The 22,833-nt window shown below is 44.1% G+C and overlaps 1 protein-coding gene across 3 annotated transcripts in view; it reads right to left on the bottom strand.

The window, feature by feature from the left end:
• Window positions 1-13,305, bottom strand: part of cdhr5-rs (cadherin-related family member 5, related sequence) — a 57,581-nt gene extending 44,276 nt beyond the window's left edge. For 2 of the 3 annotated variants that reach the window (XM_072562800.1, XM_072562801.1), the window contains exons 1-3: window positions 12,756-13,304; window positions 9,856-10,012; window positions 277-485 (exon numbers count right to left, since the gene is read on the bottom strand). In XM_072562800.1, the coding sequence (XP_072418901.1) occupies window positions 277-485; window positions 9,856-9,937 (291 nt within the window). In that variant the 5' untranslated portion in view covers window positions 9,938-10,012; window positions 12,756-13,304. Of the gene's footprint in view, window positions 1-276; window positions 486-9,855; window positions 10,013-12,755 lie in introns of all 3 variants that reach the window. The other variant, XM_072562802.1, reaches the window with a different exon arrangement.
• Window positions 13,306-22,833: the final 9,528 nt, after the last annotated feature.

The raw sequence follows: 22,833 nt of genomic DNA, 5'->3' as shown, positions 1-22,833 counted from the left end.
ATGTGAGCATTGCTGGTGATGCCAGCATATATTGCCTTATCCAACCTGTCCTTGTGAGCTACCTTCTTGAGCCACTGCATCATGTGTGGTGAAGGCTGTGCTGTTACATGGAAATTCTCGCATCCTGAACATGAAGAAACAGCAATGCGTTTCCATGTCAAGTTGCTATGCAACTTGGAGAGGAACATGGAGATAATGCAACTCAGAAGACAGCATTCACTTATTTGAAGTCTAGCTCTACTATCGCAGGACTTCCGGACTCTCCTATCTCTGTACCTCTCGATCCAACTGTCTGGCAGGCAACACATTCAGCTTGACAACTTCCTCCTCCAACTGAAACCACTCCATATCCGTTCCTGTCAGATTCAAGCTGATTTCATGGCTGGAAAGGTTGCCATTTATGGTGAGCTTTGCAATGACTGTGCCATTTGGACTGTTCTCTTGAATATCAACGTACAGGTCATGCCCTCCCGAACACCGGTTACCTAGTGCAGATGGAAATAATGCAGAGCTAAATGATTTATAAATCACAATATGTGATTCAGCCATATTGTTAGTAGACCTGAAGGCCATATAAAACCAATGATTCTAAACAGACTACTGGCTAAAGATTGGCTAGTAATTTGGGTAATGTGATAACCAGCCAATTCCTGCCTTTGTAGAAACCCAGTCCAATTCTTAGGGGCACTGCACAGAGTAAGCTGGTTATGCTTGTTACTAAGCTCTAAAGATAAAATCTTTTACGTTTTTTTAAACCCTGAATTGAAGTGAGAAAGAGCCATTTTCAAACTAGCTGTATATTTTGACAGGAAGTAACCAATAGCCATGGCGAGCATCATGGTGGGCAACAATTGTTGGAACAATCAGCAATTGATGTTTGAATTGCAGACAGTTTGGAGCTGAGGGAACGTACAGATGCAGTTCTGGTTGACAGCACAAAGTTAACTTGGTCTATGGACCACAGACCAGATATCAATTACAGAGACCTTTCACCTGCTAATAACTGTGATTGGTTCTTAGGTAACTGATCATCTTGGAACTGGGAACATGTTACAATGGAAAAGAGAGGTATTCAATTCTTTCCCACTCCAGGAACAGTCTCACTGTTCTCTGGAGCCATAACTAACTTAAACCTGAAGAAGAACAATTTTATCTTTCTTGCAACAGTTGCTGTAAGCTGTGACTTTTAACTGATAAATCAGACACTTTTTACAAGTGTTGAAAGTGTGGTGCTGGAAAGGTACAGCCGGTCAGGCTGCATCCGAGGAACAGGAGAATCGACGTTGCGGGCAAGAGCCCTTCATCAGGAATGAGACTTGTGGGCCGAGGGGGTGTAGAGTTAAATGGGAGTGGGGGTAGGGCAGGGGGAAGATAGCTGAGACTGCGATAGATACATGGAGGTGGGGGTAATGGTTATAGGTTGGAGAGGAGGATGGAGCGCATAGGTGGGAAGGAAGATGGACAGGAATACAGGTCATGAGGGCAGTGCCGAGTTGGAAGGTTGGGACTGGGTTAGGTGGGGGAAGGGGATATTAGGAAACTGGTGAAGTCCACATTGATGCCGTATAAGTTCATTTTTTATAAATGAACCCGCCACCTTGTGCCTCTCACTTGTAAGTGGAAGCATTTGGAGAAAGCCAACTGAAGCAGTGCGCTGGCCAGGAGTAAAATCACAACGATCATCTCAGCAACAAAACCTAGGAACAAAGATCATTGAACTGTACTTCCAGGTTTATCTCTGCCACATGTCTGTGGGTGTGTAAAGGGGAGTGTATGGGGCATTAGAATTTAATTAATAGTATTATATGCTGACAGTTTATAACTTTACCTGTATAAAGGCTCGAATTACTTGTCATAAATTATGATTCTTGTTCAGTACAGAAACTCGGTCCACGCTTTCTATCAACTTTGGTCTAGAAGTCAGGTAAATTGAGGAGCTGTGCATACTTAATAAAATCTTCAACTGTTTTAATGACTCTGGAAATAGTGAAGCTGGATTTCTATTGTACTGTTCCAGTGAGGTGTAACAAACTGCATGCTGCAATCCTCTCAGGTAATGGAAATCATTTATTCCGTTATCAAATATCTGGGAAAGCACATTAAGGAAAAGGATTTCGAAGCTACTTGGATGCTGCCTGAACTGCTGTGCTCTTCCAGCACCACTAATCCAGAATCTGGTTTCCAGCATCTGCAGTCATTGTGTTTACCACATTAAGGAAAAGAACGGGTCTACGGTTGTAGGTATCAACTTTTTAAAAAGGGTTCTTTGTGGTCCAGGGAGAGGAGGAGTTGGTCTGAAGTCATTTTGCTGAAGATTTATACTCGCAGCAATGGAAAGAGAGTTTCATACATACCACTGACCACACTTTGACCATGGAAAGATTCAGAAGAATGTCATAGAGTCATAGACTCATGCAGCACAGAAACAAACCCTTGGCCTAACATGTCTATGCCAACCAGTAAACACCAAACTACACTAATCCTATATACCTGCACTTGGTCGATCCACCGTGGGCGGCACGGTGGCACAGTGGTTAGCACTGCTACCTCACAGCGCCAGAGACCCGGGTTCATTTCCCGCCTCAGGCGACTGACTGTGTGGAGTTTGCATGTTCTCCCCGTGTCTGCGTGGGTTTCCTCCGGGTGCTCCGGTTTCCTCCCACAGTCCAAAGATGTGCAGGTCAGGTGAATTGGCCATGCTAAATTGCCCGTAGTGTTAGGTAAGGGGTAAATGTAGGGGTATGGGTGGGTTGCGCTTCGGCGGGGCGGTGTGAACATGTTGGGCCGAAGGGCCTGTTTCCACACTGTAAGTAATCTAATCACTGCCCTGTCATTTTCAGTGCTCATCCAAATGGTTTTTAAATCTTACAAGAGCACCTCCCTCCACTATTCTCTCAGGCAGCACATTCTATATTTCTATCCCCTTGAGGTGAAAAGTATTTTTCCTCAGATCTCCTCTAAACCACTTACTCTTCACCTTAAACTTATACCCTCTAGTCTTAGACATGTCTGCCGTGGAGAAACACTCTCACAATCCACCCAGGCTATGCCTCTCACAATTTTGTATACCTCAGACTGCAGCCTGAGACCATCTCCTCACGATTCAGAACATTTTTTGTGTCATCTGCAAGCTTCCTAATTGTACCATCTACATTCACATCCATGTCATTAATGTACATAACAGACAGCAAGGGTCCCAGCACTGACCCCTGTGATACACCACTGGTCACAGATTTCCAATCACAAAAACATCCTCTACTATCACCCTTTGCCTCCTGTTTGCAAGCCAAGTTTGAATCCAATGTGCCAACTAGCCTGGGATCCCATGGGCTCTTACCTTTTGGACTAACCTTCCATGTGGGACCTTGTCAAAGGTCATACTGAAGTCCATGTAAACAACATTAAATGCACGACTCGCATCAAATACATTTAGTCACCTTTTCAAAACTCTCAATTAAGTTAGCCAGGTGGGACGTCTCTCTAATAAATCCATGCTGACCATCCCTGATCAATCCCTGCCTTTCCGTGTAATGATTAATCCTGTCCCTCAGAACTTTTTCCAATAATTCCCCTACTACTGACATCAGACTAACAGATCTATAATTACCTGGCCTATCCCTGTTGCCCTTCTGCTGATTAGCTATCCTCCAGTCATCTGGCACTTCACCGGTGGCCAATAAAGTATTAAATATCTCCACCAGGGCCCCAGCAATCTCCTTCCTTGCCTCCCATAATAGCCTGGGTGATATCCCATCAGACCCTGGGGGTTTATGCACTTGTGCCCACCGAAACATCTCATACTTCCTCCTTATTAATCTTAACATATTCCAAAATCTCAAAATCCCAACAATGAAATCTCTAGCTGCAATGTTCTTCTTCTCTGTGAATACTGAGAACTATTCATTTTACACCTCATCCACATCCTCTGGCTCCATGCACAGATTGCCGCTTTGGTCTCTTACAGGCTCCAGTCTTTCCATGGTAATCCTCTTAAAATGCCTTGGGATTTTCCTTAATCCTCTCTGCCATATTTTGTGGCCCCTCTTTGTCCTCTTAATTTCTTTATTTAAGCACCCTCTACACACTATGCACTTTTGATTGGCCCACTGTTTTAAATGCGCTGTATGTGACATATGCTTCCTTCTTTGGAGCTGATTATGGCAGATATCAGGCGAAAGTGAGGACTGCAGATGCTGGAGATCAGAGTCAAGGTTAGAGTGGTGCTGGAAAAGCGCAGCAGTTCAGGACAGGCAGCATCTGAGGATCAGGAAAATCGACATTTCAGGCAAAAGCCCTTCATCAGGAATGAGGCTGGGAGCCTCAGCGGGTGGAGAGATAAATGAGAGGGAGTGGGGCTGGGGGCAAGGTAGCTGAGAGTGCAATAGGTGGATGGAGGTGGGGGTTAAGATGATAGGTTGGAGAGGAGGATGGAGCGGATAGGTGGGAAGAAGGATAGACAGGTGGGACAGGTCATGAGGGTGGTGTTGAGCTGGAAGATTGGAACTGGGGTAAGGTGGGCGTAGGGGAAATGAGGAAAGGTGTAGATGACATTGATGCCATGGGGTTGAAGGGCCCCAAGGCGGAAGACGAGGTGTTCTTCCTCCAGGCGTTGGGTGGTAAGGGAGTGGCGATGGAGGAGGCCCAGGACCTGCATGTCCTTGGCACAGTGGGAGGGGGAGTTGAAATGTTTAGCCACGGGACAGTGGGGTTGATTGGTGTGCGTGTCCCGGAGATGTTCTCTGAAGCGGTCTGCGTGTAGGTGTCCTGTCTCCCCAACATAGAAGAGACTGCATTGGGAGGAGTGGATACAGTAAATGACGTGTGGAAGTGCAGCTGAAACTTTGATGGATGTGGAAGGCTCCTTTGAGGCCTTGGATCGAGGTGAGGAGGGAAGTATGGGTGCAGGTTTTGCAATTCCTGCGGTGGCAGGGGAAGGTGCCAGGAGGGAAGGGTGGGTTGTTGGGGGTGTGGACCTGACCAGGTTGTTGCAGAGGGAATGGTCTGTATGGAAAGCGGATGGGTGCGGTGGGAAATATATTTCTGGTAGTGGGGTCTGTTTGTAGGCGGTGGAAATGGCGGAGAATGATGCAATGTATATGGGAGGTTGGTGGGGTGGAAGGTGAGGACCAGGGGGATTCTGTCCTTGTTGCGGTTGGACAGGTGGGGTTCGAGGGCAGTGGTGCAGAACATGGATGAGATGCGTAGGAGGGCATCATCAACCATGTGGGAGGGGAAATTACGCTCTTTAAAGAAGGAGGCCATCTGGTGTGTTCTGTGGTGGAACTGGTCCTCCTGGGAGCAGATGCAGTGGAGGTGGAGGAATTGGGAGTAAGGGATAGCATTTTTGCAGGAGGCAGAGTGGGAGGAGGTGTAATCCAGGTAACTGTGGGAGTCGGTGGGTTTGTAGAAAATGTCAGTGTTAAGTTGGTCACCGTTGAAGGGGATAAAGAGGTGCAGGAAGGAGAGGGAGGTGTCAGAGATGATCCAGGTGAATTTAAGGTCGGGATGGAATGTATTGGTGAAGTTGATGAACTGTTCAATCTCCTCTTGGGAGCATGGGGTGACCCCATGCGGATGCCCATGGCTACCCCATTCATCTGGACGAAGTGGGAGGATTTGAAGGAAAAATTGTTGAGGGTGAGGACCAGTTCAGCCAAACAAATGAGAGTGTCAGTTGGAAGGGTATTGGTGGAGACATCGGGAGTGGAAGAAACAGAGGGCTTAGAGGCCCTGGTCATGGCAGATGGAGGTGTAAAGGGACTGAATGTCCATGGTGAAGATGAGGTGTTGAGGGCAAGGGAACCAGAAGTCTTGGAGGAGGTGGAGTCTTGTGGCAGATATCATTCAAGCAGATGAAATCCCTTGTATAATTGAGGGACTGATTACTATATCTACAAAGTGACTTAGTGCAGCTCCATACTAGAAAGGGCTTTGTTTTACACTGCACGGTCATTGAGGATGCATTGTCAGTGAGAGGGAGACTTTGTCTTATTGAGATAAAGGTTGAGTGAGCATATCTGGAAATTTGGTTCAAAGTGGAAATTCAGTGTAGAGGAAGAAAGATGTGCTTGAAGTCAAGGTTCACTGCAAGAAATAAAGTCTCCAGATCGAGAGGTAAATGGGAGAGGATATGAAGCACAGATTGAGAGGCTGACCAGCAGTGGATTAACATTGCGAAGCACAACAAGATATGGGTGAAGGAATGGCAGTTGATTGGTGAGTAAGATTGATGAATATTTTAAATCTTTTAAGCCAAATTAAGATATTCAATTTGTATTGGGTCTTTAATTTTTTACTTCTCTTTCCACTGTAAGATTGGCTCTGGTGTTTTTAGACATGAAAGTTAATTATAATAAACTGTAAGGGAGCAGGGTTTCTACAATGATTAATGAATTAAATGAAGTAAAATATATATAGTAATGATGAGATAGGTTGTTGCTGCTGCTGTATATGGGAGCTGCTGGATGGTGATCCAGAGAGAACACATCTGTAGTTGGTATCTACAGCTTGAGGAACTTTAGATCGGAATTGAGGGAGAGTCTGCAAGCAGACGTTGCATCACATCAGGGCGAGGGAAAGGTACCTGGACATTTTACTGTTTGAGGTGGCCACACCCCTCATACTAAATCATTTAAATTCAAATGTGGTTTGTGTTTGAGGACACAAGGGTGTGACTGCAGGTGAGGTAGATATAGTGACTCCATGGAGGGTGGGGAGTGGCAATTCGAGAGCTTTGGCCTCTGTAATTTTTCAACAATTATGAGGTTCATACAAGCTGCATGAACAAGGGTGGGGACAGCAGGGAAATGTAAGCAAACTGACCAAGGCATGGGGGAGGAAATAGGAATGCAGTAGTCATAGGGGACAGTACAATTAAGGGCTGAGGTAATGTCCTGTGCAGCCATGAGCACAAGTCCCAAGGCTGCATTGGTGCCAGGGTTAAGGGCTTCTCCTCAGGGCTGGAGAGAAACTTGGAATGGGAGGGGAGGAATCCAGTTGTCATTCATGTTGTCACCAATGACATTCATTAGGACGAGAGAAAAGGTTCTCATAGAGCCATGGAGTCATAGAAATATACAGCATGGAAATAGACCCTTTGGTCCAACTCGTCCATGCCGACCAGATATCCCAACCCAATCTAGTCCCATCTGCCAGCACCCGGCCCATATCCCTCCAAACCTTTCCTATTCATATACACATCCAAATGCCTCTTAAATGTTGCAATTGTACCAGCCTCCACCACATCCTCTGGCAGCTCATTCCATACACGTACCACCCTCTGCGTGAAAAAGTTGCCCCTTAGGTCTCTTTTATATCTTTCCCCTCTCACCCTAAACCTATGCCCTCTAGTTCTGGACTCCCCCACCCCAGGGAAAAGACTTTGCCTATTTACCCTGTTCCTGCCACTCATAGTTTTGTAAACCTCTATAAGGTCACCCCTCAGCCTCCAACGCTCCAGGGAAAACAGCCCCAGCCTGTTCAGCCTCTCCATATAGCTCAAATCCTCCAAACCTGGCAACATCCTTGTAAATCTTTTTTGAACCCTTTCAAGTTTCTCTGTTGAAAGAGAAGCTAATTGAAAGAGCATGGCTTAAATGCATAGCTCAAAAATTGGTGTGTGTGGCATGGGTGTTCGTCCATGAGCACTGGCAGCAGTATTGGGTAGAAGGCAGCTGTTCCTTTTGTATGGGCTTCATTTGAACCATCCTGGGACCAGTGTCCTGGTATATTGAATAAACTAATTGGAGGGTTCAGGAAAGTTTGGCAGAGAGGAAACGCAGACTTGCAAAGCAAAAGCATATGGTAGCACTGACAGACAGCTATTTGGTCAACTAGACCCAGGGTGGGTCAGGTAAGGACAGAGTAAACAAATATTGTAAAACAACAGTGTCAAATAGGGAAAAATGATAGAAAACAAAGGGTCCTGTGACCCTTCTTCAGAATGGGACCCAAGATGTTAACTCTGCTTTATGTACACGGATGCTGCATTTTCCCAGCAATTTCTGTTCTTTTTTCTGATACAATTACAATAGTTAAAAGGCATCTGGATGTGTATATGAATAGGAAGGGTTTAGAGGGATATGGACCAAGTGCTGGCAAATGGGACTAGATTAGGTTAGGATATCTGGTCGGCATGGACGAGTTTGGACTGCAGTGTCTGTTTCCATGTATGTCGCTACCTGCCATTCTTTAGATTTTTTTTTGTATGGGTGATTTTTAATCTTTGCGTAGATTGGAAATATCAAATTGGCAGAGATAGCCATGAGGATGAATTCTTAGAACTATATGTCATTCAGGCATCAGGCTTTTTGAGATCTGGCAATGTATAACAAGACAGGTTTGCTAAATGATCTGAGAGCAATAAATCCCCTAAGAAAACAGTGACCATAACGTGGTAGAATTTACCATTCAGTCGGAAAGTAATTAACTTGGTTGGGTTACAACTGTGCTAAACTTAAATCAGAGTTGTTATGAAGGAATGAAGGCAAAGTTACCTGAAATAGACTGGGAAAGGAGTTTTGCAAAACATGTTTGAGGAATAACAACAGATGTTTAAGAAAATAGTTCATGACCCACAACAAAAATATATACCAATTTCAAAGAAGGATTCTAGGAAGGGGATAAACCCCAACCACAGTAAACTAATGAAGTTAAGGATAGAATAAAATTGAAAGAAAAATCAGATGATGAGGCAAATATTAGTCCAGAGGATTTACAAAGTTTTAAAAACGAACAAAAGATGACTAAACAAAAAGACAGAAAATAAACTTTAAGGTTAACCAACAAGTAATATTAAAATAGACAGCAAGAACTTATTTAAGTTTGTAAAACAAAAGAAAGGCGAAAGTGAACTTAGGGCCCTTGCAGAATGAGATTAAGTAAATAATAATGGAGAACCAGGAAATGGCACAGGAGTTCAAAATATACTTTGCATCAGTCTTCAAAGGAGAAGATTCTAATTACAGTCTAAAAATACTCAATAAACAAAGGGAAAAATGGGAGAGGAAATAAACAAAATAACTATCTGAGAGAAAAGTGCTGGGGAAACTGATGAGGCTAAAGGCCAATAGGTACCATAGACCGATAGGTAGCATCCTGGGGATTTAAAAGTAAGTAGATACAGAGATAGTATAGGTACTGGTAGTAATATTCTAGGAACCCTTAGATTTGGGATAAGTGCCTAAGATTGGAACAACAGCCAATGTGAAATAAAACACCTTTACCTAAACAGGAAACATATCAAAAGCACGGTGACTCCAGGCTAATTAGCTTAATAACCTCTCACAACCTCAATACTGCAGCAGTATTTTACAGACTGTGTGATACTTAGTTGCAATGAAATAACTTGTTATTTGGGAAACTGTAATTACCAATTTCTGCACAGATTTCACAAACCTCTTTGCTCATCTTTGAAATAGTGCTGTTGGATCTTTTACATTCACCTGAGAGAGCAGACAGACATTCCGGAGAAATTAGTGTATGAGGAATGAAGGCAGAGCCATGCAATGCAGTACTAAGAGAGTGGCTGAAACAGCAGAGGACCTGATTTTCAAATGGGTGAATCTACCTTCCCAGGAAAGATAGTGTTATTATTTGAAATACAGTATCACTTAAAACAAATAATTTGGTCATTGCCATTATCATATTGCTGTTGGTGGAATCTTCCTGTGCACAAATTATAATCTGCTTGTTCTACATTATAAATGAATAATTCCAAAAGGCACTTAGCTGTCTACAAGATCCTTTGGGATGTCCTGAATTTATGAAAGGCAATGACATACATATGGGTTCTTTAATTCTTTTTTTCTGGTCTTATGAAGGAAACTCTTGTGGAAATGAAAAAATAGCTGTTACCTTCCATGGAGACCGGTATAAACCTGGTGAGTAGCAAGCTTACAATCAGCGTGTGAGTCTTTAACATAGTGTTCCTGTCCATGTCGTGGGGACTGGGCTGACCCCTCCTTACTTGCTTCCCAGAACTGTTGCCAAAGTTGAGTGTGAGCCCTTTAATCTGTTAAGAAAGAATTTGAAGTGATTTGTTTTTAAATCTGAGGTTTTGTTCTTGCTCTGAGGCCTGCAAACAAAATGTTAGCTTCCGATCCCCTGTTTAAACACCTAATTTGTTTTCACTTTACTAATTTACATTTTTTTTGGACATGGCTACCCTTTTATACAGGTTATAAAGAATCTCTATTGTGTGGAAAGGGGCCATTCAGCCCTTCAAATCTGCCCTCTGAAGGGCATCCCTTCCAGATTCAGCTCCCACCCAATCCCCATAATCCCGCATTTCCAATGGCTAATCCACCCAACCTACACATCCCTAGATACTATGGGGTAATTTAGCATGGCCAATCCATGTAACCTGCATGTCTTTGAACTATATATAGAGATAATCTCTCTCCAACACTCCAACAATAAGAAACAATTTGTGTCACACAAATGCCAGGCTATGACCATCGCTAATACGAGACAATCTTACCATTGCCCATTCACATTCATTGATGTTAGCATCACTGAATCCCCCACTATCAACATCCTGGGGGTTATCACTGACAGAAACTCAGCTTGACTCACTACATAAACACAGTAGCTACAACAGTAGGTCAGAGGCTAGCAATACTGCAGTGATTAACTCACCTCCTGACTTCCCAAAGCCTGTTCACCATCTACACAGCAGAAATCATGATGTAATGGAATATTCTCCATTTGACTGGATGAGTGCAGCTCCAACAATTCTCAAGAAGCTCAACACTATCCAGGATGCTATCCAACCCACTTCATTGGCATTATATTCACAAGCATCCACTCCACATCACTGACACTCAGTAGTAGCAGTAAATGTTATCTACAAGATTCACTGCAGAAATTCACCAAAGACCCTCAGATAGCACCTTCCAAACCCACGACTACTTCCATCTAGAAGGACACGGTCAGCAGATATATGGGAACACCATGATCTTCAAGTTCCCCTCTAAGCCATTCACCATCTTGACCTGGAATTGAATCGCCATTCCTTCACTGTGTCTGGGTCAAAATCTTGGAATTCAATCCCTAATGGGTCAACCCACAGCAGGTGGAATGCAACACTTCAAGAAGGCAGCTCATCACCACCTTCTCAAGGGCAATTAGGGATGGGCAATAAATGCTGACCAGCTAGCAATGCCCAAAGCCCACAAATGAGTAAAAAAAAGTAACTGTATAATGGCACACTGCAAGTCTCATATCAAACCTCCATATGTCCAATATCTTACACAGCTGGTTCCACATTGGGTGTGGAACTGGGCAGCCAGTCAGAGTGGGCAGTGTTTGTGGAATTTCAGTAAGTATGAGCAGTGAGTGTGGGCAGTCAGAGGGGGCAGTTAATGTGGATGGTCAGAATGGACAGTGTGTGTGGGCTGTCAAGCTGAACAGGTAGGCTGGATGGTCAGGGAAAGTGGTCAGGGTGGTGGACAACTCCATTTCAGTAGCTGCTAGGTCATAGACTTTCAAGTTGTGGAGGAGGATGCCAACATGGACTGGAGAAATTGAATGGCCTATTTCTATGTAATGCCTGTGCATTTCTACATGAATCATTTTACAGTCTACATGAAAGAATATGCTGCATATACTAACCATCTGATTTGACACATACCTAGAGTGAGTACTAAAATTCTCTCTATGTGGCAGAAACCTGTTCCTTTAAAACTTCACTGTCCTGCTCAGTCAGGCGCAGCTGCCGACTCTGTATTAGGGTCAGAAAGAAAATCTAAACAATGGGACATGAGTGCAGACTCCATATTTACAGAAATGCCTCTGGAGCAACGTATGGCTTCTTCCATTGGACACAGCACCACCTTACATAATATATACAGTCAGGTGCCAGATTGCCTGTGAATGCTCTCACAACCTCAGCATTCCCTATGATAACTAATACAATCTCAGAATTCTCTGTGAATACTCACATAATCCTGGGATTCCCTGTGATAACAAATACAATCCTAGGATTCCCTGTGAATACTCAAACAATCCCTGGATTTCCCGTGAATACTCATACCTAGGACCCTGTACAAGTGCAGACATGCTCATGACACCCTGTGTCACCTGACATACCCTGTAAATGCTGACACTCTCTGGAGACTCCATGTAAAATACCGACATACTCCCGGGATTTCCTGTAAACATTGACATACTCCTAGGATCTCCATTTAAATACTGACATACTCCCAGGACCTTCTGCAAATACTGACATTACCTTGAGACACCCCCCGTAAATATTTATATACGTCTGAGACCCCTTGCAAATACTGTCATGCATCTGGGGTCTCTAAATACTCGTCAGACCCCTTGTAAATATTGACATACTCCTGGGAGCCCACGAAAATGCAGACAGACTCGTGTGGCCCCCGTCCCGTAAATACTGACATGCTCCTGAGACTCTTTCCCCCACCCCGTCCCGCCAAGACCTCATAAATACATCTGAGATCCCCCCCGTAAATATTGACACCTTCATGGGTTTCCCGTACTTTTTGTATATTTTTTAGTTGTTTCCTCTGGCAAATGTAGACAAGAAATGACAAGGATAGAATCACCATTGTGAGTGGATGGGAGTTCTGAAATTTCCAAGATACAGATACCAACGTATCAGAGCTAACTTCAATTGAAGCGAAATCAATAATGCTTGTAGCTTTCACATTAATCTTCAGACAAAAATAATGAATAGGTTTATACAGTTATGATCTTTAACATTAAATCCATACATATAAATATTCTCTTACCCTGACATTCTGGCTTCGGGGATTCCTGTTCCTTTTGCTTTTAATTAGATTCAGTAGAAGTAAGCGATGGTCCGAGATTTTAATAATTATTTAACATGTTTATGTTTAAAAGTGTGTATGGTTTATTCTCGCACTGATTCCATCCGTGAGTATTCGATGATTAAGGTTATTTCCTTGACCAATTGCACTAAGACCATCACGTGTCCGGAGCCCGGAGGAGAAATCCTACCCAAGGAGCGGGCTTAGAGGGAATTTAATGAGGATAAGATTGCAGGCAGTGAGTCTGTGCTTGTACAGAGAGATTTAAACAGGCTCAGCTACAACAGCCCCGCAGGCTTTTGTAAACAAAGGTTTTCAAAGAAGGGCGAGGGGGTCCTGTGATTCTACAAGAAGGGGGGAGTTGTGTTATCACATGTGTGCTCGGGGTCGGCCCCTGAGCTAACCGTGTTGATTACTCTGCGTTTACACTGCTGGGAAGTCTTCTCCCTTGTTTCTGAATGTTTAAAAACAGTCTCTGTGATGTTAGATCTGCTTTTGTACAGTCTTGATGCCAGTGTTGGACTGGGGTGTACAAAGTTTAAAAATCACACAACACCAGGTTATAGTCCAACAGGTTTATTTGGTAACACTAGCTTTCTGAGCGACGCTCCTTCATCAATGAATGAGCAGCTCTCCGAACGCCAGTGTTTCCAATTAAACCCTTTGGACTATAACCTGGTGTTGTGTGATTTTTAACTTTGTACAGTCTGTTCACGTAGTCATGTGGGACTTGTAAAGGATCACTGGGAGATATTGGATATGGATATTGGCAATGACATGATAATAAGGAGTGATAGTGTGGGATATGGTGGATTAGTGTTACTTCTGCAATTCCATTTTACAAAGGAGGTGAACTCACACCAGTGGGTAATTGTTTTAGCCAAGAGCTGAGTCAACAAGAATGGAAACAATGTGGAGGAAATATATAATTGTTTTTGTATTAGCTAAAACTGTATGTCAGAAGGTAGACATTATGGGCAAGTAGATAAGATGTTGTGAGGGGATGAAGTTAAGCTAGATACGCCTGTACAAACAGTAGGTATAAACATGTGCTTCCCACTTTTACAAAAACACAGGAACAAACCCCAATTAAAAGGGTCATAGGGATCAGAACGGCCTCGGGAAAGGCACAGATGAAGGGGGTAGATAATGATGAAGAAAGAATATGCCTAACAATGACCTATAGCAGGATAAGGTCAAACAGCCTTGTGAGACCAGAAATAAGCATTTTATCACAGACAAGGCCGGATAAGGCAAGAGGTAAACAGGGGTAATGGGGGCCGGTCTTAGGGAAGTGGACGATGTAAGCAGGGGAGGGAGCAGTGTTAAACAATAGACGTCAAATCATATAAATGTTATGTATGAATTGAATTTAGTGTGTGTATGTCCCTTGCCTTGAGAAAGTGACATCACACCCACTTGCAAGTGTAAAATAAATGGCACTACTGATTCAGATCTTGTCTCGGACTGAAATTGTTGAAGTGAGTGGGCTTTGTTTCTCACAATAGGGTATAGGATCATTGGGAAGGATGTATAGGATTATTCTGAGTAGGTGTAGGACTGTTGTGTGTGATATTTCAGATCACTGGGAATCACTTATCGGATTGAGATGGTTGATGTATAGAACCATTAGGAGTGACTTAAAGGGTCACTGCCAATAGGCTGAGTTTTACCTGGGCTTTGGATTTTTAAAAGCATATGTGCCAGCAATGTCCCTAGTTTTAGATTAGATTACTTACAGTGTGGAAACAGGCCCTTCGGCCCAACAAGTCCATACCAACCCGCTGAAGTGCAATCCCCCAGACTCATTCCCCTACACCTAACACTGCAGGCAATTTAGCATGGCCAATTCACCTAACCTGCACATTTTTGGATTGTGGGAGGAAATCGGAGCACCCAGAGGAAACCCACGCAGACACGGGGAGAATGTGCAAACTCCACACAGAGAGTCGCCTGAGGCGGGAATTGAACCCGGGTCTCTGGCGCTGTGAGGCAGCAGTGCTAACCACTGTGCTGCCCAATGCTACCATGCCGCCCAAGTTCATACGTTTTACTTCAGGCATTCTCTTGTATTGACATATGCAGGTCCACGTTCATTCAAGGAAATTGGTCACTAGCCCAATCAGAAAGTGAGCAAGTCTAAAACATCTGCAGTGTCATCAGAAAAGGTAGGTACTGCCAAAGCAGGCTAGTGACCTCAGGAAGTGAGCTGAGGTGAGACTGATAGGTGTAACTTTAACTCCAGGTAGGTAAGGCTATAGGCCAGGAGAAAGTGAGGACTGGAGATGCTGGAAATCAGAGTCAAAATGTGTGGTGCTGGAAAAACACAGCATGTCAGGTAGCACCAGAGGAGCAGGAGAGTCAACCTTTCGGGCGTGAACCTTTCATCAGGAATGGGCAGTAGGTCACACCAATTGGAGGTTGGAGATATCATTGGGACTGTGGTGATGACCTTCCTTCTTTGGATCATGGATTCTGCAGCACCACTGTCCTCTCTGAGCTGCCACCTTCAGGAGGTTGATGTTTCTCCAAACAACAAAGGTGGAGTCACAGGTCAACAGGATAGTGAAGAAGACATTTGGTGTGTCTTTATTGGTCAGAGCATTGAGTCTAGGAGTTGTGAGGTCTTGTTGTGGCTGTACAGTATATTGGTTGGGCCAGTTTTGGAATACTGCGTGCTACTCTGGTCTCCCAGCTACAGGAAGGATGTTGTAAAACTTGAAAGCATTCAGAAAAGATTAACAAGGATGTTACCAGGGTTGGAGGATTTGAGCTATGTGGGGTGGTTGAATAGGCTGGGGCTGTTTTCCCTGGAGCATCGGAGGCTGAGGGGTGACCTTACTGAAGTTTATAAAATCATGAGGGGCATGGATAGCGTGAATAGTGAAGGTCTTTTCCCCAAAACTAGAGGGCATAGGTTTAGGCGAGAGGGGTAAGATTTAAAAAGGACTGAAGGGGCAACATTTTCATGCAGAGAGTGGTTTGTGTATGGAATGAGCTGTCAGAGAAGTGGTGGAGGCTGGTACAATTACAACGTTTAAAAGGCAAGTGGCTGGGTACATGAATAGGAAGGGTTTAGAGGGATATGAGCCCACTGCTGGCAAATGGGATGAGATCAGTTTAGGATATCTGTCTGGCATGGACTAGTTGGAATTAAGGGTCTGTTTCTGTGCTGTACATCTCCATGACTCTAAAAGGATCCATTCCACCATTGGATTAAAGTCAGCAGCTTGCTAAAATGGCTTTTAATTAGAGCCTTAATTATGCAAATCAGCTGCCCACCTCCATGCTGCCCACCTCAATGCACCTGATAGGGCACGACAGTGAGTGAGTGTGGGGGAACTGTCCTGAAATGCCTCCTCACTGCTTTACCAGCTCTCCTCCCCTCCCCTCTCACCAATATTTGATGGGGTATCTGTGTTTTTGGAAGAAAGCTTGAGACTGATGCTGCTTCAATAACATGACTAACTTTAACCTCAGCTGACGTGGTCATAAGAGGATTTGATGAAGTGGAGAATGTTAATCTTTGTTGTGGTTTTAATAGATTTCCAAATCGGTGATACTATTTCCTGTGTTCACACTGTCCTCAAATGTAAACTGAAATCTCAGAATAGCTTGGAGGCAGAGCATTGCAGTCAAGGCTGAGATGCTCCCACAAGTAAAGTGATACACAATTTTCCAGCAGTGGGGTAAAAAGGTAAAGAAATTAGCCTTGAATGTTTATCTTCGGAAGGAAGATTCTGGATTATTCTTCCCAGCCTCTATAAGCAGCTCTGCTGTTTGACCCTACATTGTTTCGATTCTCATTCTTGATGACAGGTGTTGTCTAGTTCGATGAAGATTGAAGGCCGATGTGACCAGATGGTGGTATGAAACGAAAACAGAATTTGATGCAGAACCTCAGCAAATCTGGCGCCATCTATAGAGAGAAAAAAAAACAGTCAATGTTTTGTGCCCAGTGACCCTTCTTCAGAACGTGTGAATGTAGTTTGGTGCATGGGAGTGAGAATGCGGCTTGACTTCCAATTTCATGTGTATGTTTGCCAATCAACTTTCAGGATTTGGACAGTGCTGGTAAGCTCAATATCGAAACCCCATAAATAAAGGTTACCCCATTGGAGGGACCTCTCTTTAAACTGCTGCAGTCCTGATGCTGAAGATGGTCCCTCATTGATTTGCAGGATGTTGTTTCAGTGTTCATCTCCATCTGTACTACATCCTTAGTCTGGTTTTCAACAGGATATGTATCCTGCTCATTTGCACATTTTCATTTAACATAAGGATTAATGACTTTATCGAGGACCTTAACCTATAACCAAGGTTATCCAATCTCTCAGTACTTTAACAACCTACAATAGGTGTTCCACAGTTCCCTTCTTAGCAAGTTTTGAGAAGATTTGTAGCCCAGGTTGAAGTTCTGGATGTAAGTTTTCTCGCTGAGCTGGAAGGTTCATTTCCAGATATTTCGTCATCCAGAACACTTTCCTTCTCTCCAACAAAAAGACATTTTTACTTATATTATCTGAATTTCCACTCTCACTGATTTCTCATGATGCTTGTCTGGACATCCAGTTTCTCTCAATCTGATTTCTCTTTTAATCCCCATTGTCTGACTGTACACAGCATCAAATCTCAGCTCAGCCTTGTCCTTGCCTGACATCCCTTTACAGCTCATGACAAGATCAAGACCCCATCTGTGGAAAGCTATTCTGATTTTTTTTCTTCATTAATTGAAAGGCACTGAGGCTATTTTAAGTTTGTAGAGAGAAACAATGGGTAATCAATTGGAGGGTATGGGGAGAGTTAGATTGAGGACTATGGTGGGGGAATGCAGGTTGAAGGGGGAAAGTGCTGGGTTGGGTAGGGAGAGATGAAGGGTAGGGGAGGTGGGTTGAGGACAGGGAAAGGGGAGAGGGAGGTGGGTTGAGAGGTGGGCTGAGGGGTGAGGAGAGGTTGACTGAGGGATGGGGAGAGATGGGTTGAGGAACATAGGGGAGAAGTGAGAGGAGCTTGAAAGCAAATATCCTTGTCCTGTTAATCAATGATTCTTGCAGAAAATATTTGAATGCCCCTGAAATGTGAGTTTTGGGCCATCTAGTGGAAAATTGCGATTAATACAAAAACTGCTCTCCTCTGAACAGGCTTCTGACTTTCAATTTAAAATGACAAATAAAGGACTAAGGTTCACAGGACACAGAGATGGGCTCAAGTGCGTATACTTCAATGCAAGGAGTATCAAAAATAAGGTGGGTGAACTTAAGGCGTGGATCGGTACCTGGGACTACGATGTAGTGGCCATCACGGAAACATGGATAGATGAGGGACAGGAATGGCTGTTGGAGGTTCCTGGTTACAGATGTTTCAGTAAGATTAGGGAGGGTGGTAAAAAAGGAGGGGGGGTGGCATTGCTAATTAGAAATGGTATAACGGCTGCAGAAAGGAAGTTTGAGGGGGATCTGCCTCTGGAGGTAGTATGGGCTGAAGTCAGAAATAGGAAAGGTGCAGTCACCTAGTTGGGTGTTTATTATAGGCCCCCCAATAGCAGCAGAGATGTGGAGAAACAGATTGGGAAACAGATTTTGGAAAGGTGCAGAAGCCACAGGGTCGTAGTCATGGGCGACTTCAACTTCCCAAATATTGATTGGAAGCTCTTTAGATCAAGTAGATTGGATGGGGCGGTGTTTGTGCAGTGTGTCCAGGAAGCTTTTCTAACGCAGTATGTAGATTGTCCAACCAGAGGGGAGGCCATATTGGATTTGGTACTCGGTAACGAACCGGGACAAGTGGTGGGCTTGTTAGTGGGTGAACATTTTGGTGATGGCGACCACAATTCTGTGACTTTCACCTTGGTTATGGAGAGAGATAGGTGCGCACAACAAGGAAGTTTTTACAATTGGGGGAAGGGAAATTACGATGCTGTAAAACAGGATTTGAGGAGCATACGTTGGGAGCATAGGCTGTCAGGGAAGGATGTGGTGGAAATGTGGGACTTTTTCAAGGAGCAGATACGACGTGTCCTTGATATGTATGTACCGATCAGGCAGGAAAGAAATGGTCGTGTGAGGGAGCCTTGGTTGACGAGGGAGGTTGAATGTCTAGTAAAGAGGAAGAAGGAGGCTTACATAAGGTTGAGGAAACAAGGTTCAGACAGAGCAGTGGAGGGATACAGGATAGCCAGAAGGGACCTGAAGAAAGGGATTAGGAGAGCTAAGAGAGGGCATGAAAAATCCTTGGCGGATAGGATCAAGGATAACCCCAAGGCATTCTATGCGTATGTGAGAAACCTGAGAATGACGAGAACGAGGGTAGGTCCGATCAAGGACAGTGGTGGGAGACTGTGTATTGAGTCGGAAGAGATAGGAGAGGTCTTGAACAAGTACTTCTCTTCAGTATTTACGAACGAGAGGGACCGTATTGTTGAAGAGGAGAGTGTGAAACGGACTGATAAGCTAGAAGAGATACCTGTTAGGAAGGAAGATGTGTTGGACATTTTGAACAACTTGAGGATAGACAAGTCCCCCGGGCCTGACGGGATATATCCTAGGATTATGTGGGAAGCAAGAGAGGAAATTGCAGTACCGTTGGCAATGATCTTCTCGTCTTCACTGGCAACTGGGGTGGTACCAGGGGACTGGAGAGTAGCGAATGTTGTGCCCCTGTTCAAAAAAGGGAATAGGGATAACCCCGGGAATTACAGGCCAGTTAGTCTTACTTCTGTGGTAGGCAAAGTAATGGAAAGGGTACTGAGGGATAGGATTTACGAGTATCTGGAAAGACACTGCTTGATTAGGGACAGCCAGCACGGATTTGTGAAGGGTAGGTCTTGCCTTACAAGTCTTATTGAATTCTTCGAGGAGGTGACCAAGCATGTGGATGAGGGTAGAGCAGTGGATGTAGTGTACATGGATTTTAGTAAGGCATTTGATAAGGTTCCCCATGGTATGCTTATGCGGAAAGTCAGGAGGCATGGGATAGAGGGAAATTTGGCCAATTGGATAGAAAACTGGCTAACCGGTCGAAGTCAGAGAGTGGTGGTAGATGGTAAATATTCAGCATGGAGTCCAGTTACAAGTGGAGTTCCGCAGGGATCAGTTCTGGGTCCTCTGCTGTTTGTAATTTTTATTAATGACTTAGAGGAGGGAGTCGAAGGGTGGGTCAGTAAATTTGCAGATGATACAAAGATAGGTGGAGTTGTGGACAGTGAGGAGGGCTGTTGTCGGCTGCAGAGGGACTTAGATATGATGCAGAGCTGGGCTGAGGAGTGGCAGATGGAGTTCAACCCTGCCAAGTGTGAGGTTGTCCATTTTGGAAGAACAAATAAGAATGCGGAATACAGGGTTAATGGTAGGGTTCTTGGTCAGGTGGAGGAACAGAGGGATCTTGGGGTCTATGTACATAGATCTTTGAAGGTTGCCACTCAGGTGGATAGAGTTTGTAAGAAGGCCTATGGAGTATTATCGTTCATTAGCAGAGGGATTGAATTCAAGAGTCGTGAGGTGATGTTGCAGCTGTACAGGACTTTGGTTAGGCCACATTTGGAGTACTGTGTGCAGTTCTGGTCGCCTCACTTTAGGAAAGATGTGGAAGCTTTGGAGAGGGTGCAGAGAAGATTTACCAGGATGTTGCCTGGAATGGAGAGTAGGTCGTACGAGGATAGGTTGAGAGTTCTCGGCCTTTTCTCGTTGGAACGGCGAAGGATGAGGGGTGACTTGATAGAGGTTTATAAGATGATCAGAGGAATAGATAGAGTAGACAGTCAGAAACTTTTTCCCCGGGTACAACAGAGTGTTACAAGGGGACATAAATTTAAGGTGAAGGGTGGAAGGTATAGGGGAGATGTCAGGGGTGGGTTCTTTACCCAGAGAGTGGTGGGGGCATGGAATGCGCTGCCCGAGGGAGTGGTAGAGTCAGATTCATTGGCGACCTTTAAGTGGCATTTGGATAGGTACATGGATGGGTGCTTAATCTAGGATAGAAGTGCGGCACAACATCGTGGGCCGAAGGGCCTGTTCTGTGCTGTATTGTTCTATGTTCTATGTTCTATGTTCTATATCAATGCCTGCAGTCTAGGTCTAGGCCAAAGGATTGGTCGGGCGAAGACCCACAGGATAGTTAAAGGCAAAAGGTTTGGTTGAGCCCACAGAGTCGACCCTGGTTCACAGGTAAGACCCAGGTCCACAGTGTGGGTCAAGATGCACAGGATTGGTGCTGGTTGATACAATAGATTTATTCTCTTTAAACTGCTGCAGTTCTGATGCTGATAATGGTCCCTCATTGAATGATGAAGGAATGTCAGTGTATGAAATTCTGAATCATAGAATCCATACAGTGTGGAAACATGCCATTTGGCCCAGTAAGTCCACACTGACCCTCCAAAGAGTATCCCACCCAGACCCATTCCCCAACCCTATTACTCGACATTTCCCCTAAATAATGCACCTAACCTACTCATCCCTGAACACTACAGGCCATTTAGATTGGCCAATTCACCTAACCTGTACATCTTTGGACTGTGGGAGGAAATTGGAGCACCCAGAGGAAACCCATGCAGACACGGGGAAAATGTGCAAACTCCACAAACAAGTCATGTTAGACTTGAAAATTTAATGGAGGGGAATTGGGGAGAGCAGATGTGTGTGAAGTACATTGGACACAGTTGAAGGCCTGGTTCAACTTAATGGGGAGTAATCCCCAGTTGAGGGAAAAGTAAAATGTGTCTTACGCACCATTGTGGATAGTGGCATCATCTGAACAGATTTGACAGAGATTGAGAAACACAGACAGCAGAATGGAGTTCTCACAGGAAACAGGGTCTGCAGAATTGCACATGAGGTAGCTGTGGGAGTCAGTGGTTTGTAATGAATACTAGTGGACTCAGAAATAGAGACAGAAAAGTCCAGGAAGGAGGGGGAAGAATTGAAGGTTGGAAATTGGAAGCAAACTGATTTTGTTTTTCCAATTCTGGATAGGAATAGGAATGAAAAGTGGTGCGAATGCAGTCACTGGTGTAACAGAAAAAGAGTCATTGAAGAATCCCAAGTGAGACTGGAACAAGGAATGAGAAACTGGGGAGGGAAGATCTCCTGAGGAGGTGAAGCCAGTGACAGGCTGGAAACAATACCTTTTATGTTCAGTAGTCAAGTCATGGTCTAGTGAGGGCAGAGGGGTAGTGAACTGGTGAAATAACATTTGTGCATTGCTGAAATGCGTTACGTAGATCATACAAACTGCAATGTGAAGGGGGTGAATATTGAGTCCCACAGCTTGGAGCTGAAGTCAGCTACTCTCTCCTTTAGTTGTTTGGAGCTTATTGCATGTTGTTTGCATTGCATCAGTCTCAGCAAGTGGTGAATATTCCTGCACTTTGGGCCTTCGTTTGCAATTCTTAATTAGGAATAAAAAGCTAAAAAGCAGAGGTATTAATGAATGACATATAATGTTTAATTTTCCTTTCAAATCCATTACATAAGTGATTTACAAAGATCAAATGGTAATTTCATGCAGCATAGGAAAACTGTGAGTTAAGACTTATGTACAAAAACACACACTAACACAAACCCAAGGCAGATTGAGTTTGTTTGAACTGTTTGCAATTCTTACCACTTGGGGGCAGCAGTGTGCCAAGCAACTGTTAACACCTGAGAGGCCTGTTGATATAGAGGAAATTCTAAGGAACAGAAATAAGAGGCTCATAATTACTTTGCAAATGAGAGTTGTAGCAGTCTCTCGTGTGAGACCATCTGCCTTGACAGCTTACGAGCATCTTTCTAAGAGGATAATATTAACCAATGTTCCAGTAATAACTGGGACAGTCACTGTGAAATGATTAGAATTATAATCACAGGAGAACTCAGGAGAGCTGAACAGACATAGGAAATGTGGGAGAGAGCACACCCTGCAGCTTCAAGCTCCTGATGCATCTGTGAATACTAACCCTTTGAGGACCGTGGGTCACATTTCATAAACAGCTGCCTTGCTAGGGATGAAAAATAAATGCTAGCCTTGATGCATTCACATTCAACAAACAAATACAAAAAGC

This window comes from Chiloscyllium punctatum, chromosome 44 (genome assembly GCF_047496795.1).
Source record: "Chiloscyllium punctatum isolate Juve2018m chromosome 44, sChiPun1.3, whole genome shotgun sequence".
Classification (NCBI taxonomy): Eukaryota; Metazoa; Chordata; class Chondrichthyes; order Orectolobiformes; family Hemiscylliidae; genus Chiloscyllium; species Chiloscyllium punctatum.
Note: the sequence above shows the minus strand (reverse complement) of the source record. Positions and strands in the feature narration are given on the sequence as shown.